Source organism: Blastomyces gilchristii (assembly GCF_000003855.2).
Source record: "Blastomyces gilchristii SLH14081 genomic scaffold supercont1.3, whole genome shotgun sequence".
In the NCBI taxonomy this organism is placed as follows: Eukaryota; Fungi; Ascomycota; class Eurotiomycetes; order Onygenales; family Ajellomycetaceae; genus Blastomyces; species Blastomyces gilchristii.
Genome location: NW_003101680.1, coordinates 5,392,902 through 5,417,784, shown reverse-complemented (window position 1 = coordinate 5,417,784; position 24,883 = coordinate 5,392,902). Strand labels below are relative to the sequence as shown.

The following is a 24,883-nucleotide window of genomic DNA, read 5'->3' as shown; positions in this document are numbered from 1 at the left end:
TAATGAGGAAATCAGGGTCTGATTCATGTAATTAATTATTATTGCATTTTTGAAAGATTTGAGGATGAGGGAGGCCCCGGGTGGCGGCTTATTATAGGCCACGGTGTAGCAAGGGGGGGTGTTGGTGATTACTACACCTACCCTAGTCACGTGCCACCCCAACCTATCCATTTAGTGTAACTCGCGTAGTTAGATTACAACACAACACAACAACGTTATCCTCCAAGAGTAACTACTGTATAGTTATGTAAGCGGCGAATAATCCAGCCGAGAGCTGAGGCCTTAAGCAGGGCGGCTCTTACTAGTGTACGGTAAGAGCAGTACGAAGAGGGTCTGTGGGTTGCTCAACCGCAACGCCGCTCCAATCTGTTCCCGAGGTATGTGCTCCGTACTGTACGCTGCGTACAGAGTACATGTAACGTATGTAATGTACATGTACATTACCTTGGGAAAGGCTTGCTTTGCCCCATCTCACAAGGGCTCAGTAAAACTAGTGAAGGGTCAAAGCCACGACTTGCAGCAGGAACCGGCCCTTTTCAGCAAGCTACTCCGTAGTCAGTTCGACCTCGCCTAGTACCGGGCCTAGGGCCTGGACAATATGGAATTCCCCCCTCCTATCATCCTATGAGTCCAAGTAGCTCCCATCGCCAATCCAATCCAGCAAGACAAAAAAATAGTGCAGTCCAGAAACTTGATACAGATACAACGGTTTTACATACATTACATTACCCCTTATTACATACCCACCCTTACCGCTCCATACCGTCCCATTGTTTACGTGACCGATACGCGTACAGAATACTGACCAACCAGACATCGCCCGACCCGCCAGATCCTCAAGCCGCCCCAGCATCCGTCGTCGTCGTCGTCGTCCATCAAACCTCAATCAACCTTCAATCAATCAAAGTCTTTGCTCTCCATCAAACCTCCCTCCCCCTCCCATTTCCTCTGCCTCCCCGGAAGCTCAGCAATTAAATAGCATTCCCTTTTGCTATCAAACAGGATATATTTCTCAATCCTTCTTCGTCTTCTAATCTCTCCTTCCTATCGGCTTTTATTGATCGACGTTCCTTTGGCTTCACTACAACCCACCCGCCATCTTGGTTATTTTGCCTCCCTCGCTCGTCGCCCGCGAGTCTGTGTCCCATCAACGACCATTCCTGCAACACTTACCCACCCATTGTCTACTTACATTGTCTCTTTTTAACAACTTCTCTATTAGCCGACTTTGACCTTCCCGGGCTGAGGAATTTCATTTCCGTGCCCCCACTTTCCGCCTTCCACCACAAGTCCACCTCTGCCCAGCAAACCGTCAACCTGCTTCGTTCTCGCTGCCTTTTATTAAATGTGCAAGTGAATCCCCCTTCAGGTCTTCGATTGCAGGGCTAGATAGCTGGCCTACTACCCCCTCGCAACGAAAAAAAGAACATCAAAAACAAAAAACAAAAAGGAAAAAAAAAAAAAGAACAACCTCCGATCGCGTTACGGATGAGCAACCAAATTATAAGGGATGAGGATTTAACACTCGTCTGCTGGTTCGCTCAACAGGAACGGTGATTTTTATCATGCCTCTCTTTCCGTGGTCGTTCCTGTAACAGTGACTCGGATCGCCTGCACATCTCCTGAACGACGACGATAGCGAGGATACGAGGTGCTTTTCAATCAAGATAAAGAAACATCGAAAAGGCACGGTAGACAAACAAAAGCTAGAAGCAGTTTGTAAGATGGACCGTTTAGGGAAATCGCCTGTCAGCTCATCGAATAACTCGGACGGCCGAGGTCGACGAGGGTCACATCAATCCCTCGATAGCTCTACGCTCTTAGAACGTGAAGAAGTTTCAGATACCTCCGGTAGGACGTCGAGGTCGCGGAGATTCTCCCTCACAAGTGGCGCCAACTCAAGACAGATGCCTGGTGGGATAAGCCGCCAGAGGGGCACTCAGCCTGATGGCCGGCTAGAGGAACGTCGTGGTTTAGCCCACAGGCTTCATGTGTTCCCTTTTCGCCCACACTCTTCGAACGCATCCCGGAGCTCGTCAACCAACACTTCATCAAGCTCGTTACTCTCCTTAGCAGACCATGCTGGTCTGGAACCTGCGACGGACTATTCGAGCCCTTACGTTGGAACATCTCCAGCACCACAGTTGACGACTCCAAAAGTCCCTGAATCATCCAATCCTCCCCTAAGCCCTCTATCGGAACATCCCACTCCGTCGCATCGCGCTGGGCACTCAGTCAATGACCTACCGGTCTATCCGGACCAATCTTACGCTGTTCTTCAGTCACAAGTTCACCCAACTCGCCCTCAACCGCATCTCCGCTCACGCAGCTCCTACCCATCACCCTACCCCTTATCTGCCTCGAGTCCATCATGGGCTACTCGAGATTCTGGCTCTCACGTACTAGGCTCGCGCACCACTGGGAACACTCCGATATCGAGCCCTGGCCTTTTCTCCTCTCGTTCCTCTCATCCATCTCCACCGAAAACCGCAGAAGGCCGTGCTTCGTTTTCTTACCTACATCCCACCCATCTTCAAGAGCCAAAAGAGTGAGTCCTACCTTGGAAATTTTGTAATGTTCTTCTACTGTGACAAATCTTTTTGTTATTTGATCCCTCGGTACTGGAGTGAGCTTATCTCTGATGTATGGATTTGCAGAACACACACAGTTGAGGTTGATCGCGACATGCTCACCGGCAACAAGCTAATTAACGAGTACGAAATCCTCGATGAACTGGGACGAGGCGAGCACGGGAAGGTAAAACTTGGCCGCCATATGAGGACTGGAAAGAAAGTAGCAATTAAAATCGTCCAAAGGTATTCGAAACGTCGTCGGTTAGGTAAACTGGGCAATCCTGAAGATAAAGTCAAGAAGGAGGTTGCCATTCTCAAGAAAGCCAGACATGAGAATGTTGTCAGTCTGCTTGAGGTGATTGACGACCCAAACCAGCAGAAGGTTTATATTGTGTTAGAGTATGTGGAGAATGGCGAGATCGTCTGGCGCAAAAAGGGCCTTCGGGATATTGTGGCCACGGATAAATTCAGGCTCGATCACGAAAAGCAAGGAATTACGGACTCCCCCTTTCTCATGGAGGAGATTCAGAGGCAATACCAGTTAAGGCGACAGAAAGAAATTTCCCGTAAGAAGCGAAAGTCAATTGCGCCACAGTTCTCGGGTGTTCCTGCGTGGAGTTTGGAACACGGTGGAGTATCGGATGACGAAATGGGTCCTGAGATCCCGCCTCACATTCATGACGGCTCCAGCACGCCCGAACTAACCAGCAAATCTTTCGCCTCTGCGAATGAGCTGGATAGTAGGTTACGTGATACGGTTCTGGCGGCCGTAGAAGGAAGCATGTATGGTGCATATGCGGCTGAGACTCAACTTGAACGACGTCAGAGTACAGTCTCAAGCCTTTTTACCTCTCATTCTTCAGAGCCGGAACTTCTGTCCGACGACGATGAGATGTATGTCCCATGCTTGACACTATCCCAGGCCCGATGTGCATTTAGAGATTCTGTGCTCGGACTGGAGTATCTTCACTACCAAGGTATCATACATCGAGACATTAAACCAGCAAATCTACTAGTCACAGGAGATCGCCGGGTGAAAATATCCGACTTTGGTGTATCCTACCTAGGACGACCTATCCGGGATGGTGATGAGGAGCGAGTTGCGGAGACAGATGCCACCGAACTCGATGACGCCCGGGAACTCTCCAAAACTGTTGGAACGCCAGCTTTTTATGCACCGGAACTCTGCTATACAGGGTCGGAATTTGAGGACCAAATTGGCAACGTTCCGAAAATCACGGGCGCAATCGATGTTTGGTCGCTAGGTGTTACGCTATACGGAATGATTTTCGGAAGGCTACCATTCCTTTGCGAAGATGAGTATAAATTGTTCCACAATATCGTGAAGAATGAAGTGTTCATTCCTCGTAAACGTCTAAAGGCAGTGGAGGTGGACACCCCATCCAGCTGGTCATCAAACCCTCAGCATGTGATGAACAGCAACAAGCGAACAGATGATGAACTTGTCTATGAAGATATCGATGATGAGTTATGTGATCTTTTGAGGCGCTTACTCACGAAGGATCCTTCCAAGCGGATAACTTTGAAGGAGATTAAGCATCACCCTTGGGTGCTTCGTGATATCCCTGACAAGCAGCGATGGCTCGAAACGACGGATCCGAGTTACCAGAGCAAGGGCAAGAGGATCGAGGTCTCGAAAGAAGAAGTCACACAGGCTGTCACGAAAATGCCTTTTATTGAACGAGTTCGGTCAAATGTGGCTAAATGGGGCGGCTCGATTTTTGGACGATCGAAAGATGGGCGGAGACGAGCGCCTACTATAGCTACTCCTAACAGGATGATATCTTCTCCATCCTCGAATAGTGTTGCTTCTTCCAAGGACAATGACATTGAGGGCAGCAGCAAAGCTCCGATCAAATTTGATTCCGAACCGTGGTCTCCTCTCCGAGCTTTAAGAGATCATGGACTCCCACTTTCAGATAACTCGCTTGCGAGCCCTATTTCGTCCGAGGACCGTGGCTTCTATAGAAGGGGGAGCAATGCCAGTTTAATCTCGTTTCCGAAGGACCACCTCCCAAGCGCAGGACGCCGCCCCAACCTTTCTGACACATCATCATCGACGTTTTCGAGTTCTGAGTCCACCAAGACGATCCGCCCATTGACTACGGATGTGGCTCTGGTACGGCCTCGAACAACAACACCTTCCGAAACACTACCAACGTCTAGCATTGGCGGTATGTTAGGGGGAGCCGGACATCGTCTAGGATGGGGTTGGCAGAACCCTGATTGGCGAAGTGAGAGATCTCCGTCTACAGGTGCTCGATCAGTAGATGGTGACGCCCATTCCGGTCCAGTTGTTGCAGTTAGTACAGCGTCTGCCACAGGCGTTGTCCAATCTCCCGACTTAACCCGAGGTCCATCATCAGCCTCTCTTTCATCATCATCATCGGCGGGCCATGACGAACCCACTGGAGCAAGTACCTTATCACGCCGCCAATCCCTCTTTCATCGACAGGCCCCTGATGCTCCAGCTGAGTCGTTCTACGTAACACGTGAGACACTCCTACGGCAACGAATGCAGCATCAAGATCGAAAGCATCACGCTCAAGCAGGCTCCCCGTTGTGCAAGGATTCGACTGAACGCGGCGGCTCGTTATCTGCTCGGGGCATGCTTTCTTCTATTGATACTGAATCGCATCGAACAGGCCGAGAACAAAGCCTGTCATTCAAGTATCCGGTAGGAGAGCCAATCACCTCACCTCCGTCAGCGCTCACTATATCCTCATCGTCGGCCGACGAGCTCACAAGCGGGATGTCGCATTCCGCCTCGCACCCCAGTATTCCATCAGTAATCTCGGGTGCCTCGTCTCTATCTGCCGATGGGTTTTACACCTACAAGGCAGAGAGGGAGAAGGAGCTAGATGGCTCGGGGCAGGTACCACCGCTTCTTAGCACTGGAGACACAGTCACAGCTCGAAAAATGCAGGCTGACAGACCGCATGACGATGAGTGCAGGTATGACTGCGATGACGAGGATGATGATGAGGATGATGATGAGGAAGATGAAGGCATTGTTTTTGGGAAACGGAGTTCATGTCCGGTCGATAAGTCGAAGAGGATGATATGAATAGACTGCATGGGAAGTAGAGGTGGTGGTTATATTTCATTTTCTATTCCTCCCCTTGGATAAGCATGTTTATATATATCTTTTGACGTTTCTGGTTTGGTATGGTTTTTATTTTTAATTTTCTTTATTTCTTTTTCTCTATCTGCATGTTTGGGCAAAGGGTTGGGAAGCATGCATATACCTAGGCGTTAACTATTATTTTTCCTCCTGTTTGTCCCTCGTCCTATATTCATGAACTCTGGTTGGGTTTTAGGGAGACCTTACCATCATGAACTGGACAGATACGCTCGACATTCCGCATGCATACCCCATATACTCCGTACACACAACACACATACGCATTGAATGTTCATAATTTCCAAATGTATCGTCTTCATTCATGCCCGCGCTACCTACCACCCTACCTGCCTTATCTTTATCACGTCTTAAATGCAACTGAGCCTCTCCTCTATCCTCGCCTCTCCCTCTCCACGGCTCACCTTCCCTTCCTTTTTATATAAAAGATAAAAGGAGGGCCACACTATGCTACAAATTACTAGAAAATGGAGGAGAGACCGAAAGAAAGCCCAGTCCCAAGCCTGTCACATCATCCCGTTGCAATACTACTTTCCTCTCTCCATCCCCCTCCCCCCCGTCTGTGGATTTATGTTAAGCCTTTTTCTTCCTTTCCCCTTCCACTTTAGTCTCCCAATTTTAGTTACCCCATCTACATACGCATAGTTTCTTCAAGCAGGCGCAGGAAAGGAAATTGGTTGGGTTCTTCTTCTGAGGATAGATTGATTAGGTCATTAACAAGTTGGTCCTTTGAATTGCTTCTTTGAATCTCCTAGCTTTTTCCTTTTCTCTCTATAAATTATATGTTAGTTTTAATTTATAGACTGCGCTTTACATGCTTACGCGGTGGGATTTTCGGAATCATTTACTTATTTTCATATTGACCCTCTGTTGGGTTTGTGCATAGCCTTCTTTCATATAGCTAGCTGTTCGTTGTGTTCTACAGCAGCAATCAAGTGAATTTTTGTATTCATGCAAGTCCCACCCTCTACTTGATTCAAATTTGGATCACTCAGTTTGTTTTGTCTATATCATAATAGGTACATTATCAAATATTAAAAGTCATAAAAGTAAATGTCTACAATCTCCCCAATCACTGTGGAAAGCGTTAATTTTTCACCCCCTCTTCCCCAGAAATGTCAACGCCGCTCCAACCAACGCATCAATCCCCACCCGCATAGTGGGCTGGATAACCGGCGCATAAAACGGCGAATGATTCACAGGAACATCCTTCGCAATCGTCCCATTCCTCTCCGCCTCATCCCACACCTGCGGATCCACGCCGCCAAAAAACCAAAAACAACTCAGCTTCCCTACCGCCGCACCCAGACACCCAAAGTCCTCCGACGCATTGCTTCGCGGCCAATCCGGGCAGAAGCGAAACAGGCCCCCACCCTCCCCGGACCCGCCATCACCAAACAGCCGCTCAAAGGTAACCCCTAACCTCTCCGTAACCGCCCCATCGTTCACCGTAACAGGGAAACTCAACGTGCGCCTGATCTCCGGCTCCCTCTCCGCCCCGCTCGCCATGCTCTCCGCACGCACAATCCGCTCCACGGACGCCAGCACCCTCGCACGCGTCTCCTCATCCGCCGTGCGCACATTCACCTCCATCTCCGCCGTGGCGGGGATGATATTCGGCGCGCTGCCCGCATGCAGGCTGCCGACGGACACGACGCCGAGCCCCTCGACGCTGCCCGAGGTCACCTCGCGGCTGGCGATGGTCTGCAGCCGCACCACGGCGCTGCTGGCCATGACGATCGGGTCGATGGTGAACTGAGGCATGGAGGCGTGGCCGCCGCGCCCGTGGAAGGTGACCTTGAGACAGTCCGAGGCGGCCATCTGCGCGCCCGGCTTCATGCCCATGGTGCCCGCGCGGGCCGCGAGGACGTGCTGGCCCAGGAAGACGTCGGGGATGGGGATTTTGTGTGGCGAGTTGGGCGAGAAGAGGCCATCGGATATCATGCCGGTGGCACCGTCGCCGCTCTCCTCGGCGGGCTGGAAGAGGATCACGAGCGTGCCGTGCCAGCGGGCGCGGAGGGGTGTGGATGTGAGGGCCTCTGTTGCGGCGAGGAGGCAGGCCATGTGCATGTCGTGGCCGCAGGCGTGCATGGTGGGTTTTAATTTGTTGTCGTCATTGGCGTCCTGGGTTGTTTGTTTGCTGGCGTAGTGGAGGTTGGTCTGCTCGTGGACTGGGAGCCCATCGAGTTCGGCGCGGAGGAGGACTGTTGGGCCTGCTGGCCCATTCTGGCCATCATTGCTGTTGCTGTTGCTGTTATTTCTGAGGACGGCGACGACGCCGGTGCCGCCGATTCCTGTGTGGATTTGGAGGTCTGGGATGCTCAGCTGTTGGAGCTTGTTCGCGACATATTTAGCAGTGTTGAATTCTTGGTGGGAGAGTTCTGGGTGGGCGTGCAGGTGTTTGTACAGCTCTTCATACGGGGCGAAAGCCGGACGGTGCCGCTCTACTGCCTGGGATATTTCCTCCACAGAAAAGGAGGTCATGGTAGCTTTAAGCGATTTCAACGTGATAGGCGCTGACTGGCACGGTGTAAAGAGAAAAGGACAGTGGTTAATTGGTGGCTAGATTGATTGATTTATTTCAATTTAATATAATATATATAATTTGTTGTTTTGCTTCCCACGACCACCATAGTCCTCTGTAGGAAACAGTGGTCTGCTTCCTCGGTTGAGTTACTTTCATTTCTGAGTTTCTCTAAGCTCAATTGCATGCGGGGTAGAAGTCTACTAGAAGAATGGGGGGGGGGGGTTACCCAGATACGCCCCTCCAGGATCACCCGCTTATTATCCCTCGGGGCCATTTTCGGCGTTGATGTGCTAGTTATCCGATCAGATAACCTAATCTATGGTAACATTTTATGTATATATAATATATATATATATACCTAGCCGCTGTTAGCCTTGGAAGCCATGGAGGGGGTGTGATGAGAGAATTACCGCATTTGGCAAAATCGATTAGGGCTAAGCTCTTTTTGATTAACGTAAGTCATCAAGATGCTGACCACAAGCTCGAACGGAAATAGTGAATGGCAGGCAGACAGACATATATATTGAGATTGGTAAATAAGGAGGGCTGAGGGAAAAAAGTAACTGGATATATCTATCTACTTTTGAAGCTATGTGCGTCTCCAGAGTGCGTCTCCAGAGTAATCGGCTTGCGGGTTTACAGCGTAGGTAACTAGGCAATATGTTCGAACACTGTTTGGCCATACTAATATTATGACCATCAATTGATATTCCCATTACTTAACGGCAGTGCAACACGACGCGATCACATATTAGATGTACGAGGAGGCATGTAGGGATATTAATAAATTGTAAATATATAACCAAAAATGGGAATAAGAAGGAAATGCAGTAAAACAACAATTTAATCTAAAAGAAGCAAGAAAAAGGGGAACAAGGAAGAGATCCCTCTGCGCCAACAGGGTGAAACAGGGAGATTTCGAAACAATATTAAATAATGTCGATAACTACTTTAGTTAACACAGAGCAAGGTACTCCGTACACTCGTCAGTCTGCCTTGCCGCAGAATAAAGGGTTGTTGTACGGTAACTACGGTACGGAGTAGACACTGGGCGCCAAGCTTCAAGCGAGGAGTGGGACGGGGGATTCGGAGCGGGACTAGAAACCGGGAACCGGGAACCTGGAGAGGAATATGCTGGTTGATGATTCATGATTGGCGGTTGCTGGTTGCTGCCAGTCTCAGATGGGCGCATAGCATAACCTTACCTTACCTACCTACGCAGTTACATACGGTTGAACCCCCCCCGGCACTATTTATAGATTTTAGCTTTGGTGAAACTAACATGTTAGCATGCCTGGGCGCATATCTACACGGCAATGAATGAATTGAATAAAAATGGACTTAACCCGTGTGTTTCTCATTATCAGCATGCTCAGCCCTCTACTTTCGGATTAATGAGGGTCTGCCACTTAATATTTGTACAGAATTCTTGAGAAGAAATGCCTTGTGAGAAGCCAAGCCCCTCGTACTGTCGTACAAAAGATATCATCATCTTCAATCTCATACATCTACACTAAATATTTCTTCAATTTCTTCAAGTATTATAAAACTATTATTTAGATTCTTTGTCTCTCTAGCTAGCTTCATTTTGTGCTATCTATGGTAGAAATTTTAATGATATATATTTATTGAGATACTATAATTTGAAGATCACTAATATTTAGAGGTAATAATTCACCTGCCTTCCTGCCTCCCGATATCTGCCGGATCTCTATGAGAATAGAGATTGACAGCTGCCGCTTCCGGCCTGCCTCTCATATCCGCGAGATCGAGATTCCTAGCTAGCTAGCTGCCGACCTGCCTGCTAGCCCCTATATTCCCGGCGCCCCCCCCTTCCCCTCCTCTCAATCATATGAAGATTTTTATATTAATATATACTTGGACGTTTATTAATATTTCAAAAACATCACAATGTTTATTTTTAACGATCTTTTTTGAGCTGACACTTTGCACTCTTTCAGTTGAGATATGAAAATAAAAAATCATTCTACCAAAAGATCATTACCGTTATGTCGCTCTTCTGATAGCACTGAAATAATTGAATTGATATACGCAGTAGTTACTATAAGAGATTCAAAGAAATGTTGTTCTAGCAAATTGAAAGAATTGATCTCATGATTTCCTATTTGAGATTAGTGCATCCATATAGTTAACTAACTAGAGGTTAGCGGGACTTGGCAAGGTCAATCTCAAGCAAAGTGGCTAATAACTTACTCCCGTATGTGTCGGAGGATAGATAGGAACTTACACCAACAGAACAAGAAAACCTACATATTCTACTATGTTGATAAGGTTGCCCGACACAGAGAGGGCGCACTTTGAAACAAGCCATCATCACAAATTTTATGAAGGGATATTCAAAAAAGCTCTGTTTAGGCAGTGCGCAGTGACTTCTATTGTGATACAGAGTTGTCATCAATTCAGACGCAATTTTTAGGAACACCCGAGCCGAAACAGGGACGGGTGTGCAGAAAGCAAAGAGATCCCGCTAGGCCCTACGCTACGGGTGAATGAACCATATCTTCCTGGGGGAGGACAGGCGGGACAAGGAATAATGGGGAGAGTTGCTCAGCCACAAGGCTGAGTCGGGCACTGGGATGGATGGATCAAAATACAATAATACTATGCGCATGCCGAAACACCGTCTTCCTTTTATTTTTATTTTTCTTCTTCCCCTGGTTCATGTAGGGATATAAAGGGGGAATGGAGCTGCATGTCGTCTATGATTCTCTATAGGTACTGTGCAAATAATAAGGATTTGGGGGGATGATGAATTGGCGGAGTATGCCTTGGAGGGGGAGGTGGGGGGGGGTTTATATCCCAATTTCCCCCTAGCTGCAATTGATTGTCTACTATGGAGTAAGTTAATGTGCTGTGCATGTACATGTATGTACATGTAGCTACCGAACCGAGAAGATATCTGTGACTAGCAGCCGAACATTGATGGATGATTCCGATTTCCATGCAGAATGTATGTACTCCGTACCAATAGACGTTTATTATTAAACCTGCAACTAGGCCGAAGCCAAAGGGCTGAAGACCAGAAATACGATTAAAGGGCGATCTGGCTCCCGTGGCGGCAGATTGCGCCTGGAGAGTTAACTAGTACAAGAAGAATAGTTCAGAGCGCGATGCATGCAAGTATGTAACTTGCATGTACTGTACTGTACGGAGTAGTTACACATGTAGGATGTAGGTAGGGGATTAAATCATGATATTGTTGGTATGTCTACCAGCTGGTTCTTCTTTCTTATCCATTATTTGCTGGTTGTGGGAAAAGGGAGAAAGGATGGTGGATGGATAAAACATTTGTTGTATTCCTTATGTATCTTTCAGTAGGGAGTAATGTAACTCTGGCTGGTGTTCCCGCGCAAGTGATACCGCGGAGTACTTTGGCGGTACAGAGTAGTTACCTGGGGCGTTGCAAGGCCTGGCTGGGATAGCGCCGACTTTCCTTTCTTGGCCGGTTCGACTTCATTCATCTCTTCTTCTTCTTCTTCTTCTTCTTCTTCTTCTTCTACTTAACTATCCCCAACTGCTCTCCGTCCGTCCCCCGTCCTTAGTCCCTTTCTCATCGCCCCAACCCCATCGCTACGTGTTTCGCCTTCGTTTCCATGCCGCCCAAGTAACTTTTCTGTGTCTCTACTCCAGACGCATCTCATTTTCACCTGCTTGCCCTGCCTGTGCGGTCCGCCCGCCAAAGGAGCCCGCACCAACTTCCTCTCCTACACTTCCCCCCTCCCCCCCTCCCCCCCCTCCCTCCCCTTCCCGACTCTACCATTCAGTCCTTCGCTCGTTTCTCTACGCGCATTGTCGAAATACCGCCCTTATTCTGCCTATTGCTGTATGATGTATTCCTAGGAATTGGTACGTCTTGTAGCTCCTCTGGGACCGCTGATGATTAGATCCTAATGTTTGAAACAGATGCTCGCGCCACGCATCAGATCCCCCGCAGAATATTAAATAAGCCACCGTTTTTCTTCGCGCCCACATCGGGTCCTGCGAATGGTATCCATTTCATCACGACCGCCACCTACGCCGTCGTTCCCCATTAGCATTTGCAGGTGTTCTAGTTCGACTCTCCGCGTTGCCTGTCAGCGAATAAATCTCCCCGCCTCATAACTGGCGAATTTGCTTCCCTGGGAAGATCGTTCGCTCCGCCGCTTCCAACTCTCCGATCTATTCTAGGATACATTCACAGGCAAACTTAACCTTTTTATCCACCACTCCTATATCCACGCGCGCATCTACGCATACATACACACACACACACAATGGAGTTCCCGCAGGAGAACAGGGGGAGGTCTCTCTCAACGGAAAATAAGAATCGCTCGTTAAATCCATCGCCCTCCCACCAGCCTCCATACTACGACAACCAGCCTCCTCCAGCTGGACTCGATCATGCTGGTTCTGTATTCCCCCATTCCCGTGTTCTCACCTCTTCCACTGAGCAATTTCCTATAATCACCCCGTACCTGGCCTCATCTGCGCATGACACCCATTTTCTCCATTCTTCTGGAGCCCCGTCGTCCGAACCACAACCTTTCGGTCAACCTCAACCGTACTCCCAATCCTTCGAGGCCGGCTTCCTCAGCCAGCTTGAGCGCTCGTCTAATATCAAAGCTGCTGAAGGGGAGGAGAACTTCTCCAATCTTTTAAACTCAAATCAGCAATTTGAAGATTTTCCTATTTTCACCAATACCAACCCTACGTCAGATTTTGACTCGTCTTTCATGCTTGACCCACAGCTTAATCAACACCACCACCAGCAGCAGCCGCAGCCGCAGCAACAATTGAACCAGTCCGTCAACCCGGCAGACTTGAGCAGGATGTCATCGCCACACAACCCTACTCCACCGCATTTGGTACCGCCTGACGCCCACCGGTCCCCTGGACGGCCATCATCCCCCGCGTCCAGTCCCGGTGCCTATTATACCCCCGGCCATTCTCGCCCTGCGTCATTAGACCCCGCAAGTGCGGCCTTTCTAACGAGCCAACCCCAGTCCGATTGGCATGGAATGTTAGGAAGTCCCGCTTTCCAGACCCATCGAAGAGCGCCGTCAGAACATTCGGACGTTTCTTCTGCTGCCCATTCACCCTATCTGAGTCACCATGATGCCTTTGATGGGGACACGAACAATCATTCCCCCTTACTATCCGCCCAAAATGACCCCGGACTGTATGAGAACGCCTTGGGGATGGAAACATTCACAATATCAGATCAACGTCATGGACTTAGCCCAGGCCATAGCCCCTACATTTCTCCACGCTTACTTCCTCAGCAGCAGCAGAGTCCCGAACCTGGTCAAGATGGCTCATTCCTCTTGACCCAGCACGTGAATAATCAACTCGGACCTACTAGTCCTCCTGACTTGTACACTTCCAGGTCGGAGGCTTCACCCGCGCCGGCTTTTCAAAGTCATAATAGCCCTGCTGGAGATATGGGTCAGGCCGCCCAAATGACTCCCCCTTCTATCAATGTCGAATTTGCGCCTCCCTCGCGAACCACGAGCTTTGGACCGGCCAAACCCGAGTCGGATATGGACACTTTAAGCCCCCCCGTTGGCCGTAAGTATTCCATCCTTCGTATATATCCTCAGGAGCACCCCTTCAAGGAATTATTTACTGAATGATACGGAATAATAGGTTCCCGTGGCAGGAGTAAATCTGATCCATTTGCACATGCCATGACTCGTCCGCTGCCATCGTCGACCACACCCCTTGCAGGGGGTGCGCGCGCCTCATCGCGTTCTCTTTCACCGTTTTGCGGCAGCACAGGCAATTTGAGCACTCCGGCTTCCCGTGATACATCTCCAGCAGCAGCTAAGAATCGCCGGCAGTCGACCTCCTCGATTGACAATCGTAATTATATACTAGATCTTGCAGACCCCCAACGCCCAGGTGCCAGCAGTACCGATTCCAAGCGCGTACAGAAACATCCAGCAACATTCCAATGTAGTCTATGTCCGAAACGATTCACGAGAGCTTATAATTTACGCTCACATCTCCGCACTCATACTGATGAAAGACCCTTCGTGTGTACTGTTTGTGGTAAAGCCTTCGCCCGCCAACATGACCGGAAGCGGCACGAATCACTTCACTCGGGGGAAAAGAAGTTCGTCTGCCGTGGTGATTTAGCCCGTGGGGGCCACTGGGGCTGTGGTCGGAGGTTCGCAAGAGCTGATGCGCTCGGCCGCCATTTCCGATCCGAGGCAGGTAGAGTCTGTATCAAACCTTTACTGGATGAAGAGGCTCTCGAGCGCGAGCGGAACTACGTAGATCAGCAACAGATGCACGGCCACTTACAGCCGGTGACCCAGCAAATGAATATCCCCTTAATGGACGGGCAGCCGACCGGCTTCACACTGCCCGCCGCACTCCTGGCACAGTATCCTGCGCTGCAAACTCTCCAGTGGGACCAGCTGGCGTCACAGCAAGATGATACGAGTGATATAGGCGGCGGCGGCGGAGGAGGAGGCGGTAGAAGCAGCTATGATGCCAGTTCTGGTGGGGAATATGGGTTCGGCGACGATGATGATTCGGGGATAAATAGTGGGTATGTAAGTGGTTCGGGTCAGAATTACTCTCCTGGGCCGCCGTCGCAGGATCAGATGATGGGCGTTCCGCCTGGAGGTGGCAGTTGGGGGTAGCGCGGGTCAACCAGGAATGGAAGGTTGGTCATGATGGGCGCGAGATAGCGTTATTGGTTATTTATTGTGATATTTCCCTCCTGCTCCTCCTCCTCCTCCTCCCTCCCGCTTTCTTTATTCTACCTTTCTCCTAGTTTTGGTTCGGGACAAATACCCTTTACGGCCGCTTTATATATCGATGACTTTTTATTTATTTTTTACTTTTTATTTATTTTACTTTTTCTCTTCCCCCTGTTAGCTTCCTCTATTTGCTTCCGTTCTCACATTTTCTTCTTCTCCTATCGATCTTAGTATTTGTCCTTTTGTTTTTTGCTCCCTTGGCTACGTAAACGTACGGCATAGAGGAAGATGAAACTTTTTTGAGTTTGGACATCATGTGTTGTTTTACAGATCGTAAGTAATAATATATCAACTTCGGGGGGTTCTCTGGTGAACGGGAAGGATTGTTTTATATATCCAAATCTTTTTGTTGTTTGTCTGCTTTATTTTATTTTCGATTCTTTTTCTTTTTTCTTTTTTCTTTTCCTTCTTTCTTCTCTTTTCCTGTTTTCTTTCCTTTTGCCCTCTGGTACGGAGCCCCCCCCCCCCCCCCCCCCCCCCGGCCCCCAACACCACTCAAATATATACGCTTCCTTGTTTCTCTCCTACCTTTGGGGATTTCATCTCATTAGTTTCTTTGCTTATTGTTGCCCCCTTTAATTTTTTAATTTCTTTATTTTCTTAAATTTTTTTTTTTTTAACAAATACCCAGTTCAACTCTTGACCTCCCTTGTACCTTTTTTTTCCCCTCCTTCTTATATTTATCAAGTCTACGTTATTTACGTCTTCTCCGAACGATTTTTTATTATTTAGGTATTACAATGGAGCCTGTGCATGTATTTGATTGCTGGAGAAGGAGTGGATTGAACCAACGCGGTGAAATGAGAGGATAGGTAGCATGACTTTATATTTACTATCTTGCATCGTGGGTTTCTCCATGTTGATAGCGATATATAGAGTCGTGAACATTGCAGCCTTCAAAGAGGGGGAAGGGTAGGGGGAGTGTCGCCTGCTATATATATTGTAAACCACATTTCATAACGTATCGAAATTTCGAGTTCAATGTAGATAGATCTATAGTAAATAATTCGTCGTAGTAAATACGGCCTGGTAAAAATACATGAAGGAAGAATCTTCTGTTTGGGGGGGAGGGAAAGAGCAATATATTTCTATGAGTTTTTCCGAAAATCTTTGCGATCCGCATTAACAGATACAAAGAACCGAACTTAATCCATTGACCAAATAATAGTTCTTACCTCTTCTCCCCTCCCCCACTCTTCCTCTTCCGCTCCAATCCAACCAACTTCTCCATCTCCTCCACCCACCTCTCCGCAAACATCTCATCCGAAAACCTCCTCGACGACTCTCTCGCCCGCAACCTCATCGCTACCCTCTCTTCCTCCGGCAGCGCCAACGCCGCCTCAAACGCCGCCGCGAACTCCAGCTCCGTCGTAGCCCGAAAGCCCGTCCCGCCCTCCCCCAAATCGACAACGATGTCCTGGCGAGGCCCGCCAGAGTCATGCACGACGCTGATCAGGCCCGCCGCCTGGTACTCGACCACGCCGATACCGAAGTGCTCGTTCCACATGGCGTTGACGCCGATGGAGGCGCGGCGGAGGTGGGCGAGGATGGTGGGCCAGCTGGCGTCGCAGAGGAAGGTGGTGTTGTCGCGGATTTTGAGCTCGTGGGCAAGTAGGCGTAGATTGTAGATGTGGGTTTCGTCTGGGCTGGAGTGGCGGACGGAGCCGATGAGGATGAGCTGTGGAGATTGTTTAGGTTGGGATTTACTATGGGTCTTTTTGAATTCGTTGAGGAAACGGGAGAACGCGCGGAGGATTAGGGCGTGGTTCTTTTCTGGGCGGAATTGGGCGATGTAGAGGATTGTTGGGTCGCGGGATTCTCGCTCATGGGCGAGATCTATTTCTATGGATTTTAGTTCCGAGACGGCCACAGGGGGGAAAACAACTGTGGGTTCTTTGAATTCTCGTCGCTTTTGCCGTGAGGGGAGCCAGAGAGAGTTTATATGTGAGGATGTCCAGGATGAATTGCACATGACTACATCAATTGTTCCACCAACGCAGCCGTATAGCTTTGCGAATGCGTGCCAATATTGTCGTTTCGCAATTCCCTTCCAGCCGGTTCCTGCGCCAGCGTTTAGACCCTTTGTACCCGAGGTATCATCAAGGGAGTCGAGCATGTCTGTCGATATAGTAGGGTAGTGGACGTACGCTCCAGTCGGGGTCGAGGGGAAGAGGAAGTGGCAGAACGCCAGGACGAAGGAATAACCCATAGTGTCGATAAAGATGTCGGGAACTACGAGAGTGAATGCGTCGTATCCAAGGACTAAAGAACCCAAAGATTGGCCAAGGAGAGTAAAACGGGGATATAAGCTGCTGAGGACATATCTGCGGGTTGAAAGATACAAGAATACAATCGTTGGAGGGTAGAGGCGGATATTGAAACGGTTCTATACATTGCATGTTAGCTAACGGCCATATTTTGCATTTTAATAAGAAGAACCAACGCACTTCAACTCTTTCAAGCATCGTGGTCTTATTCAGGTCATTATCCCCTGTGTAGATCGCGCATATAGCTTTTGGCCAGCGTTTTTGTGTGGCTCTTACTGCCGCCCAGAGGACACGTTCACCCCCTCCACCAGCATTGCTGCAGAAAGATCGATTAGTCGACTTGCATCGGGAACAATTAATTGCAGCACTTAAATCCCTTTTTCCTTACCAGAATGGATGAAAAAATCCTATGATGCCTTCCCAATCGTCCTCCGCAGCATCCGCGTGAGAAGCGGTTCCCATGCCGCCTGTTTCGACTTTCTCCCAATCCTCATCTTCCTGCTTCGCATATTTGGGTCTTCTTAACTGATATTCCTTCTCATCTATATTTATCCGGGCACGTAACAGGTCCCGCTTCCACCGATATTTCCTGGCAATGAGCCATCCAATCAACCTGAAAACACAGCGGAAGACAAACGCGGCCAATCGCGGAGCAATCAGAAAGAGCGCGAGAAGCGTCACAAGCGTAGCAACAGATGACGCGGGTGACAACATCATGCCATGCAGTCAGCGGAGAGAAATAGTAGACGCTGACAGCGCATAGTGGAGGATCAAGTAGCTTTGCTCGAGATATTGCCCAGGAGAAGATGTTCCTGTCATCTTACAAGTTACTCTGTGCCTGGAGTTTTCCCGTGGCTGGGTTGTGATTATATAAGCAGATAAATCACGTGTATAGTACACCGGCAATACAGTTTCTCCGCGCCCCGGCCAGGATTCTTCTTTTTCAACTCGACCAGTTGATGGAACTCAATTCACCCACTCTGTCATCCAGCTCCCTGCTTCCTTGGCCCATCGGATGGGTGAAGCTCCATAATCGAGTGGTTGAGTGGTGAAGCGCACGATGTCCGCTCCCGGCTGTTCGTTGCGACTCGGCGCTTTGCGGGCTACCCGACATGGCCTGAATGCACACCCCCTTCGAGTACCATGCTCGGCTCCTCCACATTGCGCCGCGAGGCTGCTCGTCACAACTCAGCAGAGGCGCAATTTCCACCCGTCACGACCTACTCGAATGGTTGCCACATCCATTGAGTGTGCCCACGATCTCTTACAAGTGGTCCATACATATACTGGCCTTCCCTGGGTGGCTTCCATCCCGCTCACAGCTATTACAGCCCGGGTTATGTTCGGATTGCCCTTTCTCATGTGGTCAAAATCGCAACAAAACAGAAAAGTGCTTGTAGCCCCAGCGATGATTGCCTATACCCATATGAAGAGGAAGAGTATCATGGATGCAGCTGCCAAGAAACAGCAGTTTCTATCACCACGTGTTGTGAGCCGCCACACTGCTGTGGCAGCAGCGCAGTTCAAAAAGGGGTTGTTTAAGCGCCATCACCTTCGGTTGTCTTCGTTCGCTCCGTTCGCTCCGATATTACAACTCCCCTTTTGGCTCGCTTTTATGGAGAGTATCCGATCAATGAGTGGGTGGCAACCTGGTCTCCTCGTCATTTTGCAACAGTGGTTTAATCCGAATGGCGTCAAAGCTCAAGTTCCAGTGGAATCTTCTCTCTCCACTGAAGGGGCGCTATGGTTTCCTGACCTTATGGCCGCAGATCCCCTCGGCGTGCTTCCAGTTGCTATTTCGGTTTTGATGTTCATCCATATTACTTGGGGTTCCAAGATTAACAAGATGAAAGATATTCCCAAATTGGTAGCACTAGGCAACTTGCAGGGCGTATTTAGTTGGGCGATCCATCGCATCTTTCAAGCAATGTCGATCTGGATTGCGCCGGCTCTATTGTACTCACAAGCCCCTGCAGCTCTCTGTATCTACTGGCTATCCACGACTTGCGTTGCAATTGTCCAGTCCCGGCTTCTGCAAATGTACATGCCGACTCCGAACATCCCCATGCCTTGCAGAAAACGGACGATTGTGAGGTTTATGTATGAACGGAAACCAGGCACTCAAGAGCTTCGTAAGGTCCCTCGGTTTGGAATGATGATGTGATTTGCGAAAAAATTCTCTACAGAACAACCCTTTGTTTCTCTTGCAGTATCGAGGCCTGGAAGTGTGATATTTGATATATTTTATAGATGGCTGGAGCGTTCGAGGAGACAGGGTGCCATGTTCATTATGGATTCTACAGTGACAGGTCCTCCAGACAAGTTTACCCCCTATCTACTAGACCTGTACTGCGCCGGAAGGATCCGAACTCTGTTCACCATATGACGGAATATCGACGGGATGGTCACTCGTACGGAGCTTACTGGGAGATTTGGAGGGAGGACGAGAATAGAAATATATCAAGATATAAAATGTCTTGCCGGCCTCGCACGGGGCCATGGGGAAGAGAGCCTTCGGAGCATGTATTTTCTCGAATGAAGATCATATGTATAACTAGTACACAACGGGTGGAAGGCTGCGGCATGGGCATTGGCGCATTGATTTGATGTGTTTTTTTGTGCGTCTGGCAAGTGACTTGAAATTGTTTGGTTTAAGGTATAGAATACCCAGATATCTATTTGGATAGGGCCGACATCTTGCACAGTACATAATTTGATTTGGTGTATTGTTCTCACTTGTTTATGGAGCCTTCAGCAAGCCCCGTTTTGGGGATATTGGTAGCTTAATTTAGCACTTTCATGCTGCATGAAAGGGAATAATAACTAGAAGAACAAATATCGAAGAGAAGCGAGAAAGAATCAAAGAGCTACCGTATCTTTTAACATACGTATATCGAGAGATTCGTCAGGAAATTCTCTTCAAGCTGGGCCAATCAGATCTTTAGAAGAAGGACCTACAACCCAACAAAAGAAGGAGAAATATGAAAGTAGTAAGGGATCCGACCGTACCAAGAAAGTAGTATGAGAAAGACTCGGAAATTTACGATGCAAACAATCAACTGAGTAGAAATTGAACAACGATAAAGATACAGATATCTGTCTATCCGTAACGCCTTTCCAATAGCTGGCTAATGGAGAACGAAGGTCACCATTTCCACAGTGCAATAGGCCGATAAGGTGCCGCAAGCAAACTAAACTCCTGAAAGCAATTGAGCTGGAGATTCTAGAGCTTAGGTTTCGTTTCAGATGCGTTGGCGCTGGCTTCGGTGTTTAATGTCACATCTCCGCTGTCAGGGCCTTCGCCGAAGAAAATGACTTCGACTGTGAGATCATCTCTGTCCACGATGTTAGCAAAATGGGGGTGGGCTGAGACCTAGGAATTGGGAACATACCGATACCGTCTAGAGTATGGGCTAGGAAGCGTAAGCAATGCACAGACCATATCCTGATCTTTACCGCCAAGTGCATTGCGCACAAGATGGGTAGCTGCGTTCTTGTCTTCAACGACAAATCTGCTGCTGGTGGCGGGAATGTTATATTGCTGCTGGCGGATTGGGAGGCGTTGCCCACTCGCCTTTCCCGCATCAATATTCTCCACAGGTAAATTCGACTCAGAGCTGAACCAGCCTTGCAACCAGCCTTTGGCGCCCCCGTGTGTACCCTGAGCAAGGGAGCGCTGGTGTTCTATCCATTGCCCAACAAGCCCAACAACTTCTTCATTTGTAAGCATCTCCCACAGACCATCCGTAGCCAAGACGACGAAGTCGCCATTGAGAGGTTCAACCGGTGTGGTAGTGATGATAGGCTCGGCTGTCACATAGGGCGGCGTCTTCAAAAGTTGGTGTGGTGTCCTTCCAAAAAAGTGTCGCTTGATTTTATCCTGGGTCTCCCGTGTCCACTTGTAGAATGCGTCCCCAAAAGCCCGGCTAGGTTCAAGGTTACCAAGGATCCTACCGTTCCGAACAACGTTTGGCTCACCAGGATGTTCACGACGCAGCCGGTCAACTTCTGATGGAGTTGAACCAGTTTGATCCTCTGAAAGTGGAGTAGCGACCCATTTCCCACTAGCTGCCCGGCGTCCAAGTACTGCTCTTGAATCTCCAGTGCAGGCAACTCGTAGTAAGTTCGATCTGCTATCATAGAAGGCGAGAAGAGCGCATGAACCAGATAATGCAGGAGCGAGGAGCTCTGCGGCAACCCGCTTCGATTTCGATTTCATAACCTTGTTTACGCTCTCGTGGACTATTTCGTGATCGAGCCTGACGAAGCCGTTTCTTATTGCAGTGTCAACGGCTTCTGGTGACGGAAATGTCTTAGACGGATCTGTGGCAGCAGACTTATATGTCGAATTTAATTCGCGTGCAACAAAGGATATCAAGGCCTGACGCAGTTTCGCAGATGTTGTCCAACCTCTAGAATAAAGAAGTCAGCGCGGGAGTCATAGTTCGTGGTGCGCAGTTAAACCCACGAATGGCCATCAAATACCCCCCAAAACATCCAATCACTGGATGTTGTACCATCCTCAGAAGCGGCAACTGATTGTGGTACTTCTACTATTTTTTCCGCGTGGTCATCTTCGATAGGGTCGTTACTGGGTAATTGAACAACATCATATCGGACCACGCCTCTTCCACGGCCTACCAAATAAGACTCTTCATTCCGCCTCAGCTTCTGCGTTGCTTGTTCGGGAGTTAACATTTCCAGTACTCGTCTCCCCGAATCGTCCGTTTCTTTTGAGAGGGGCCCGTTGCCAACAATATTGCTTGCGTAGAACTGATCATTCTCCACCAAGAGAGCACGGCGTGTAGCTGCAGCAGTTTCCTCTGCGCTGATACTTGCAGTAGTCGTCGATGAAACCCCCCTAGAGTGAATTCCAGTGGGCGATACAAGGCTGTTGCTTGAGCCAGAAGGGTTTGTGGCCCCACCGGGCTGTTGGCTACCTTGGTAGGCGTACCACGCACCTGAAGCCACCAACGTTGAAATAAATGCCAGAGAAAAGTTGCGGAAGTGCATAGAGGATTGGAGTGTAGCGGGAGTTATAGCAGCGGTTTTCCGTGTGGAGGATAGAGCTCGTAGCGCTACTGCATGGTTGGCTGTGAACGGTGCTGGAGAGGCCCGCCCGAGGTTGCGGAGAGGGCGACAGCGGGCTGTACGGAAAACGTAAGTGGCTGCTCGACGCATCGAAGCCGTGGAAAGAAAAAGCTGCGGGGAGGATGTGCTGCGGGGAGGATGTGAGACAAGCAGCCTATCCCCAAAGATACTCTTTCGTGGATAGGTCTAAATGGTTCGAGAAGATGGGTTTTGGATGATTGTTGGTGCCAACTTTTGGCCCACTTTTAGCGCACCCTCTAAAATACACACCTAACTAACTATTACTAATCAGGTCTAACTCTTGATCAATTCCCCCACTCAATCCTCTTTTTTAACTTAGTGTAGGAGTGTAAACTAGAGAGTTCTTCAATTAGAATTAGAATTAGAAGTTAGAGGCTTTGAAAAATATGAAAAATCAATATTATGAGAGATCTATCTAGGTAATGATGTGGTGAATGTGTCTAGTGCATGTACTTTCAATGGGGGATCTAACTACTGCATGGGCGGAGGATGACTAAGCTATAGCACTCGGCATCATTCCACTACTGCAATGCTGCGATGGGTAGTCCCCGTTAGGTCTTGGGTCTCCGCCATGGCGGGATCGGTTGCCCCATCTCAGGCGTCTCGGACACTTGCGTAGACAGCCGACTTTATGTCGCTGGCCATGTTCTGCCACCGCCCTCTTTCTTTCTCCCACTACTGCCAACTTTAACGTGAGTGAACAACTCCGCTACCAATCCCACGGTCATGTCTTCCAGAGCGCTACGGAAGCTGCAAAAGCAGCAAGGACAGGAGGCGGCGAATACTTCGCATGAGGAATCGGACGACGACGTACATGATTTTCAAAGGTCCCAAACGAAGTTTAACGCCTTTGACTTGCTAGGAAGCCAGGATCCTGAAGACGAACCTGACTCAGAAACCTCAATCACTGAGCCGGTCCAAACGCTAGCGAGGCCTTTCACCCCTTCAAAACCCACAGATACCAAGAGAAGGAAGAAGAAAAAGAAACGTACCAAGAAAGCTACGGCTGCTACGGAGATCAAAGCCTCAGATGTACCGGGCACAGATGAAGAGGAGCTGGATGAGATTGACCGCGCACTGAAAGCTTTGTCTATTAAGAATTCGCAGCAGACTGATGACGTGAACCTGGAAGCACGACAGAATGCCGCGGATGAACGCTTAGCGGAGGAGCTTGACGAACTTTTCGCTATTGACCAACGGCGTCTCAATGCGATCAATGAGATGAAGAAGTTGTTCGGCAACGTGGTGTTTGAAAATACAGCCGAAACCACAGGTACGGGTACAGGCCGAAGAACCAGAAATCAGCCTATGGATCTTGGACGGGCGCTCACCGGACGCTATAACCCCGTAAGCCGTGGGCAGGATCTTGCGGGCGCTGCGTTGCGTAAAAATATTTTGATGCAAGCAAAGGATGAATGGCCGCGGGCGACAAGTGGAGGTCTGGGGATGGAGGTTGTGAACAAATTGCCATCTGGCCAAACAGAATATAAGCTCGTTCATAATACAGCCTACGAGGATGCCCAAAGACAATTTGAAATATGTGTCGAGTCAATGGAACCAGAGAGAATTATACATCACCTACAATATAATCGTAAGTTGAGTGGCGTCCAACCAATGATAGTAGTGCTGTACAGTTCTTTACTTACAATTACACAGCTTATCACATTTTGAGTCTGTTGCAAGTCTCCGAGATTGCGAAGCATCAGGGTGATCATGCCGTCTCTGGGGATTTACTTGAAAGAGCCTTGTTCAATATAGGTCGTTCGGTCCATTCCTCATTCGGCAACCGCCTAAAAGAAGGAAAAGCCAGATTGGACTTCGACATCGCGGCAAATCGGGAGTTCTGGCTTGCAGGCTGGAGATATATCAAGAATTTGGAGATGAAGGGGACTCTGAAAACTGCCTACGAGTGGGCAAAGCTACTTCTAAGCCTGAATCCTGACGACCCATACGCGATAAATTTGATAATTGATTCGTTAGCTATTAGAGGAAGAGAGCACGACCATTTTATAAGATTATGTTCCCACCCATTCTTTGACAGTCGGTGGGAGGAATTCCCTAATATTCAATGTTCGCTCGCCCTGGCCTATTTCCTCCAGGGTAAACCAGCAGAGTTTCGGTCACAGCTCCGGAAAGCGATGTCTCGATATCCCTGGATCTTTTGCCGCTTAGCACAGGAACTGAACATAGAACCAATACCAGAACGAATATGGGGTGTGCAGGCACCAAATCAAGCTCACGAATTGTTTTGCGAACTCTACATTGCCCGAGCTAAGGATATCTGGAATACCCCTGAGGCTATCTCCGTCCTCGTCGAGGTAGGAGACACCCTTACCAAAAATTGTTTGGATGTGAAGCCTCCTGAGGTCACACTTGGCGTCGCTCGCCACGTTCTGTTGTCAGATATCCCTTCAGTCACTACTCATCTTCCCCGTCACTTTGTTGCCGGGCGCATATCAGCTTCCGACCCT

General features: G+C 48.9%; 6 protein-coding genes across 7 annotated transcripts; 3 read left to right on the top strand and 3 right to left on the bottom strand.

Moving 5' to 3' along the window:
- Window positions 1–549: 549 nt before the first annotated feature.
- BDBG_02568 lies at window positions 550–8,297 on the top strand. 2 transcript variants are annotated; one of them, XM_031720843.1, is made up of 3 exons: window positions 550–2,548; window positions 2,658–6,785; window positions 6,850–8,297. In XM_031720843.1, exons 1-2 carry the CDS (start codon window positions 1,725–1,727, stop codon window positions 5,659–5,661), a joined length of 3,828 nt encoding a protein of 1,275 aa, XP_031577163.1. In that variant the 5' UTR covers window positions 550–1,724; the 3' UTR covers window positions 5,662–6,785; window positions 6,850–8,297. The 2 variants fall into 2 exon arrangements, with proteins under 2 accessions (XP_031577163.1, XP_002627897.1); XM_002627851.2 differs by lacking the exon at window positions 6,850–8,297 and having other exon boundaries at window positions 646–2,548; window positions 2,658–6,841.
- On the bottom strand, window positions 6,601–8,575 carry BDBG_02567 (amidohydrolase). The gene has a single exon (XM_002627850.2). It carries the CDS (start codon window positions 8,218–8,220, stop codon window positions 6,832–6,834), a length of 1,389 nt encoding a protein of 462 aa, XP_002627896.1. The 5' UTR covers window positions 8,221–8,575; the 3' UTR covers window positions 6,601–6,831.
- Window positions 8,576–11,763: 3,188 nt separating this feature from the next.
- BDBG_02566 (C2H2 type zinc finger protein) lies at window positions 11,764–15,505 on the top strand. The gene is made up of 3 exons (XM_002627849.2): window positions 11,764–12,130; window positions 12,188–13,831; window positions 13,910–15,505. Exons 2-3 carry the CDS (start codon window positions 12,538–12,540, stop codon window positions 14,911–14,913), a joined length of 2,298 nt encoding a protein of 765 aa, XP_002627895.1. The 5' UTR covers window positions 11,764–12,130; window positions 12,188–12,537; the 3' UTR covers window positions 14,914–15,505.
- Window positions 15,506–16,204: 699 nt separating this feature from the next.
- On the bottom strand, window positions 16,205–18,017 carry BDBG_02565 (alpha-1,2-mannosyltransferase; the record flags this gene model as incomplete). Its single annotated transcript, XM_002627848.2, has 3 exons — window positions 16,205–17,419; window positions 17,481–17,616; window positions 17,689–18,017. 3 exons carry the CDS (start codon window positions 18,015–18,017, stop codon window positions 16,205–16,207), a joined length of 1,680 nt encoding a protein of 559 aa, XP_002627894.2.
- A 225-nt stretch (window positions 18,018–18,242) lies between these two features.
- Window positions 18,243–20,363, top strand: BDBG_02564 (mitochondrial export translocase). Its single transcript, XM_002627847.2, has one exon. It carries the CDS (start codon window positions 18,361–18,363, stop codon window positions 19,462–19,464), a length of 1,104 nt encoding a protein of 367 aa, XP_002627893.1. The 5' UTR covers window positions 18,243–18,360; the 3' UTR covers window positions 19,465–20,363.
- On the bottom strand, window positions 19,585–22,873 carry BDBG_02563 (protein phosphatase 2C). Its single transcript, XM_002627846.2, has 3 exons — window positions 21,769–22,873; window positions 20,693–21,712; window positions 19,585–20,635 (listed from the first exon to the last, which is right to left on the bottom strand). Exons 1-3 carry the CDS (start codon window positions 22,479–22,481, stop codon window positions 20,524–20,526), a joined length of 1,845 nt encoding a protein of 614 aa, XP_002627892.1. The 5' UTR covers window positions 22,482–22,873; the 3' UTR covers window positions 19,585–20,523.
- Window positions 22,874–24,883: the final 2,010 nt, after the last annotated feature.

Bases quoted from the DNA above. Each gene is read 5' to 3' on its own strand.
- BDBG_02563 (XM_002627846.2), bottom strand. From the start codon at position 22,481: ATGCGTCGAGCAGCCACTTACGTTTTCCGTACAGCCCGCTGTCGCCCT. The intron at 21,713-21,768 runs GTGGGTTTAACT...TCTTTATTCTAG, and splicing joins GGGGTATTTGATGGCCATTC to AGGTTGGACAACATCTGCGA. The intron at 20,636-20,692 runs GTATGTTCCCAA...CATCGTGGACAG, and splicing joins CCATACTCTAGACGGTATCG to AGATGATCTCACAGTCGAAG.
- BDBG_02564 (XM_002627847.2), top strand. From the start codon at position 18,361: ATGTCCGCTCCCGGCTGTTCGTTGCGACTCGGCGCTTTGCGGGCTACC.
- BDBG_02567 (XM_002627850.2), bottom strand. From the start codon at position 8,220: ATGACCTCCTTTTCTGTGGAGGAAATATCCCAGGCAGTAGAGCGGCAC.
- BDBG_02566 (XM_002627849.2), top strand. From the start codon at position 12,538: ATGGAGTTCCCGCAGGAGAACAGGGGGAGGTCTCTCTCAACGGAAAAT. The intron at 13,832-13,909 runs GTAAGTATTCCA...ACGGAATAATAG, and splicing joins TTTAAGCCCCCCCGTTGGCC to GTTCCCGTGGCAGGAGTAAA.
- BDBG_02568 (XM_031720843.1), top strand. From the start codon at position 1,725: ATGGACCGTTTAGGGAAATCGCCTGTCAGCTCATCGAATAACTCGGAC. The intron at 2,549-2,657 runs GTGAGTCCTACC...ATGGATTTGCAG, and splicing joins CATCTTCAAGAGCCAAAAGA to AACACACACAGTTGAGGTTG.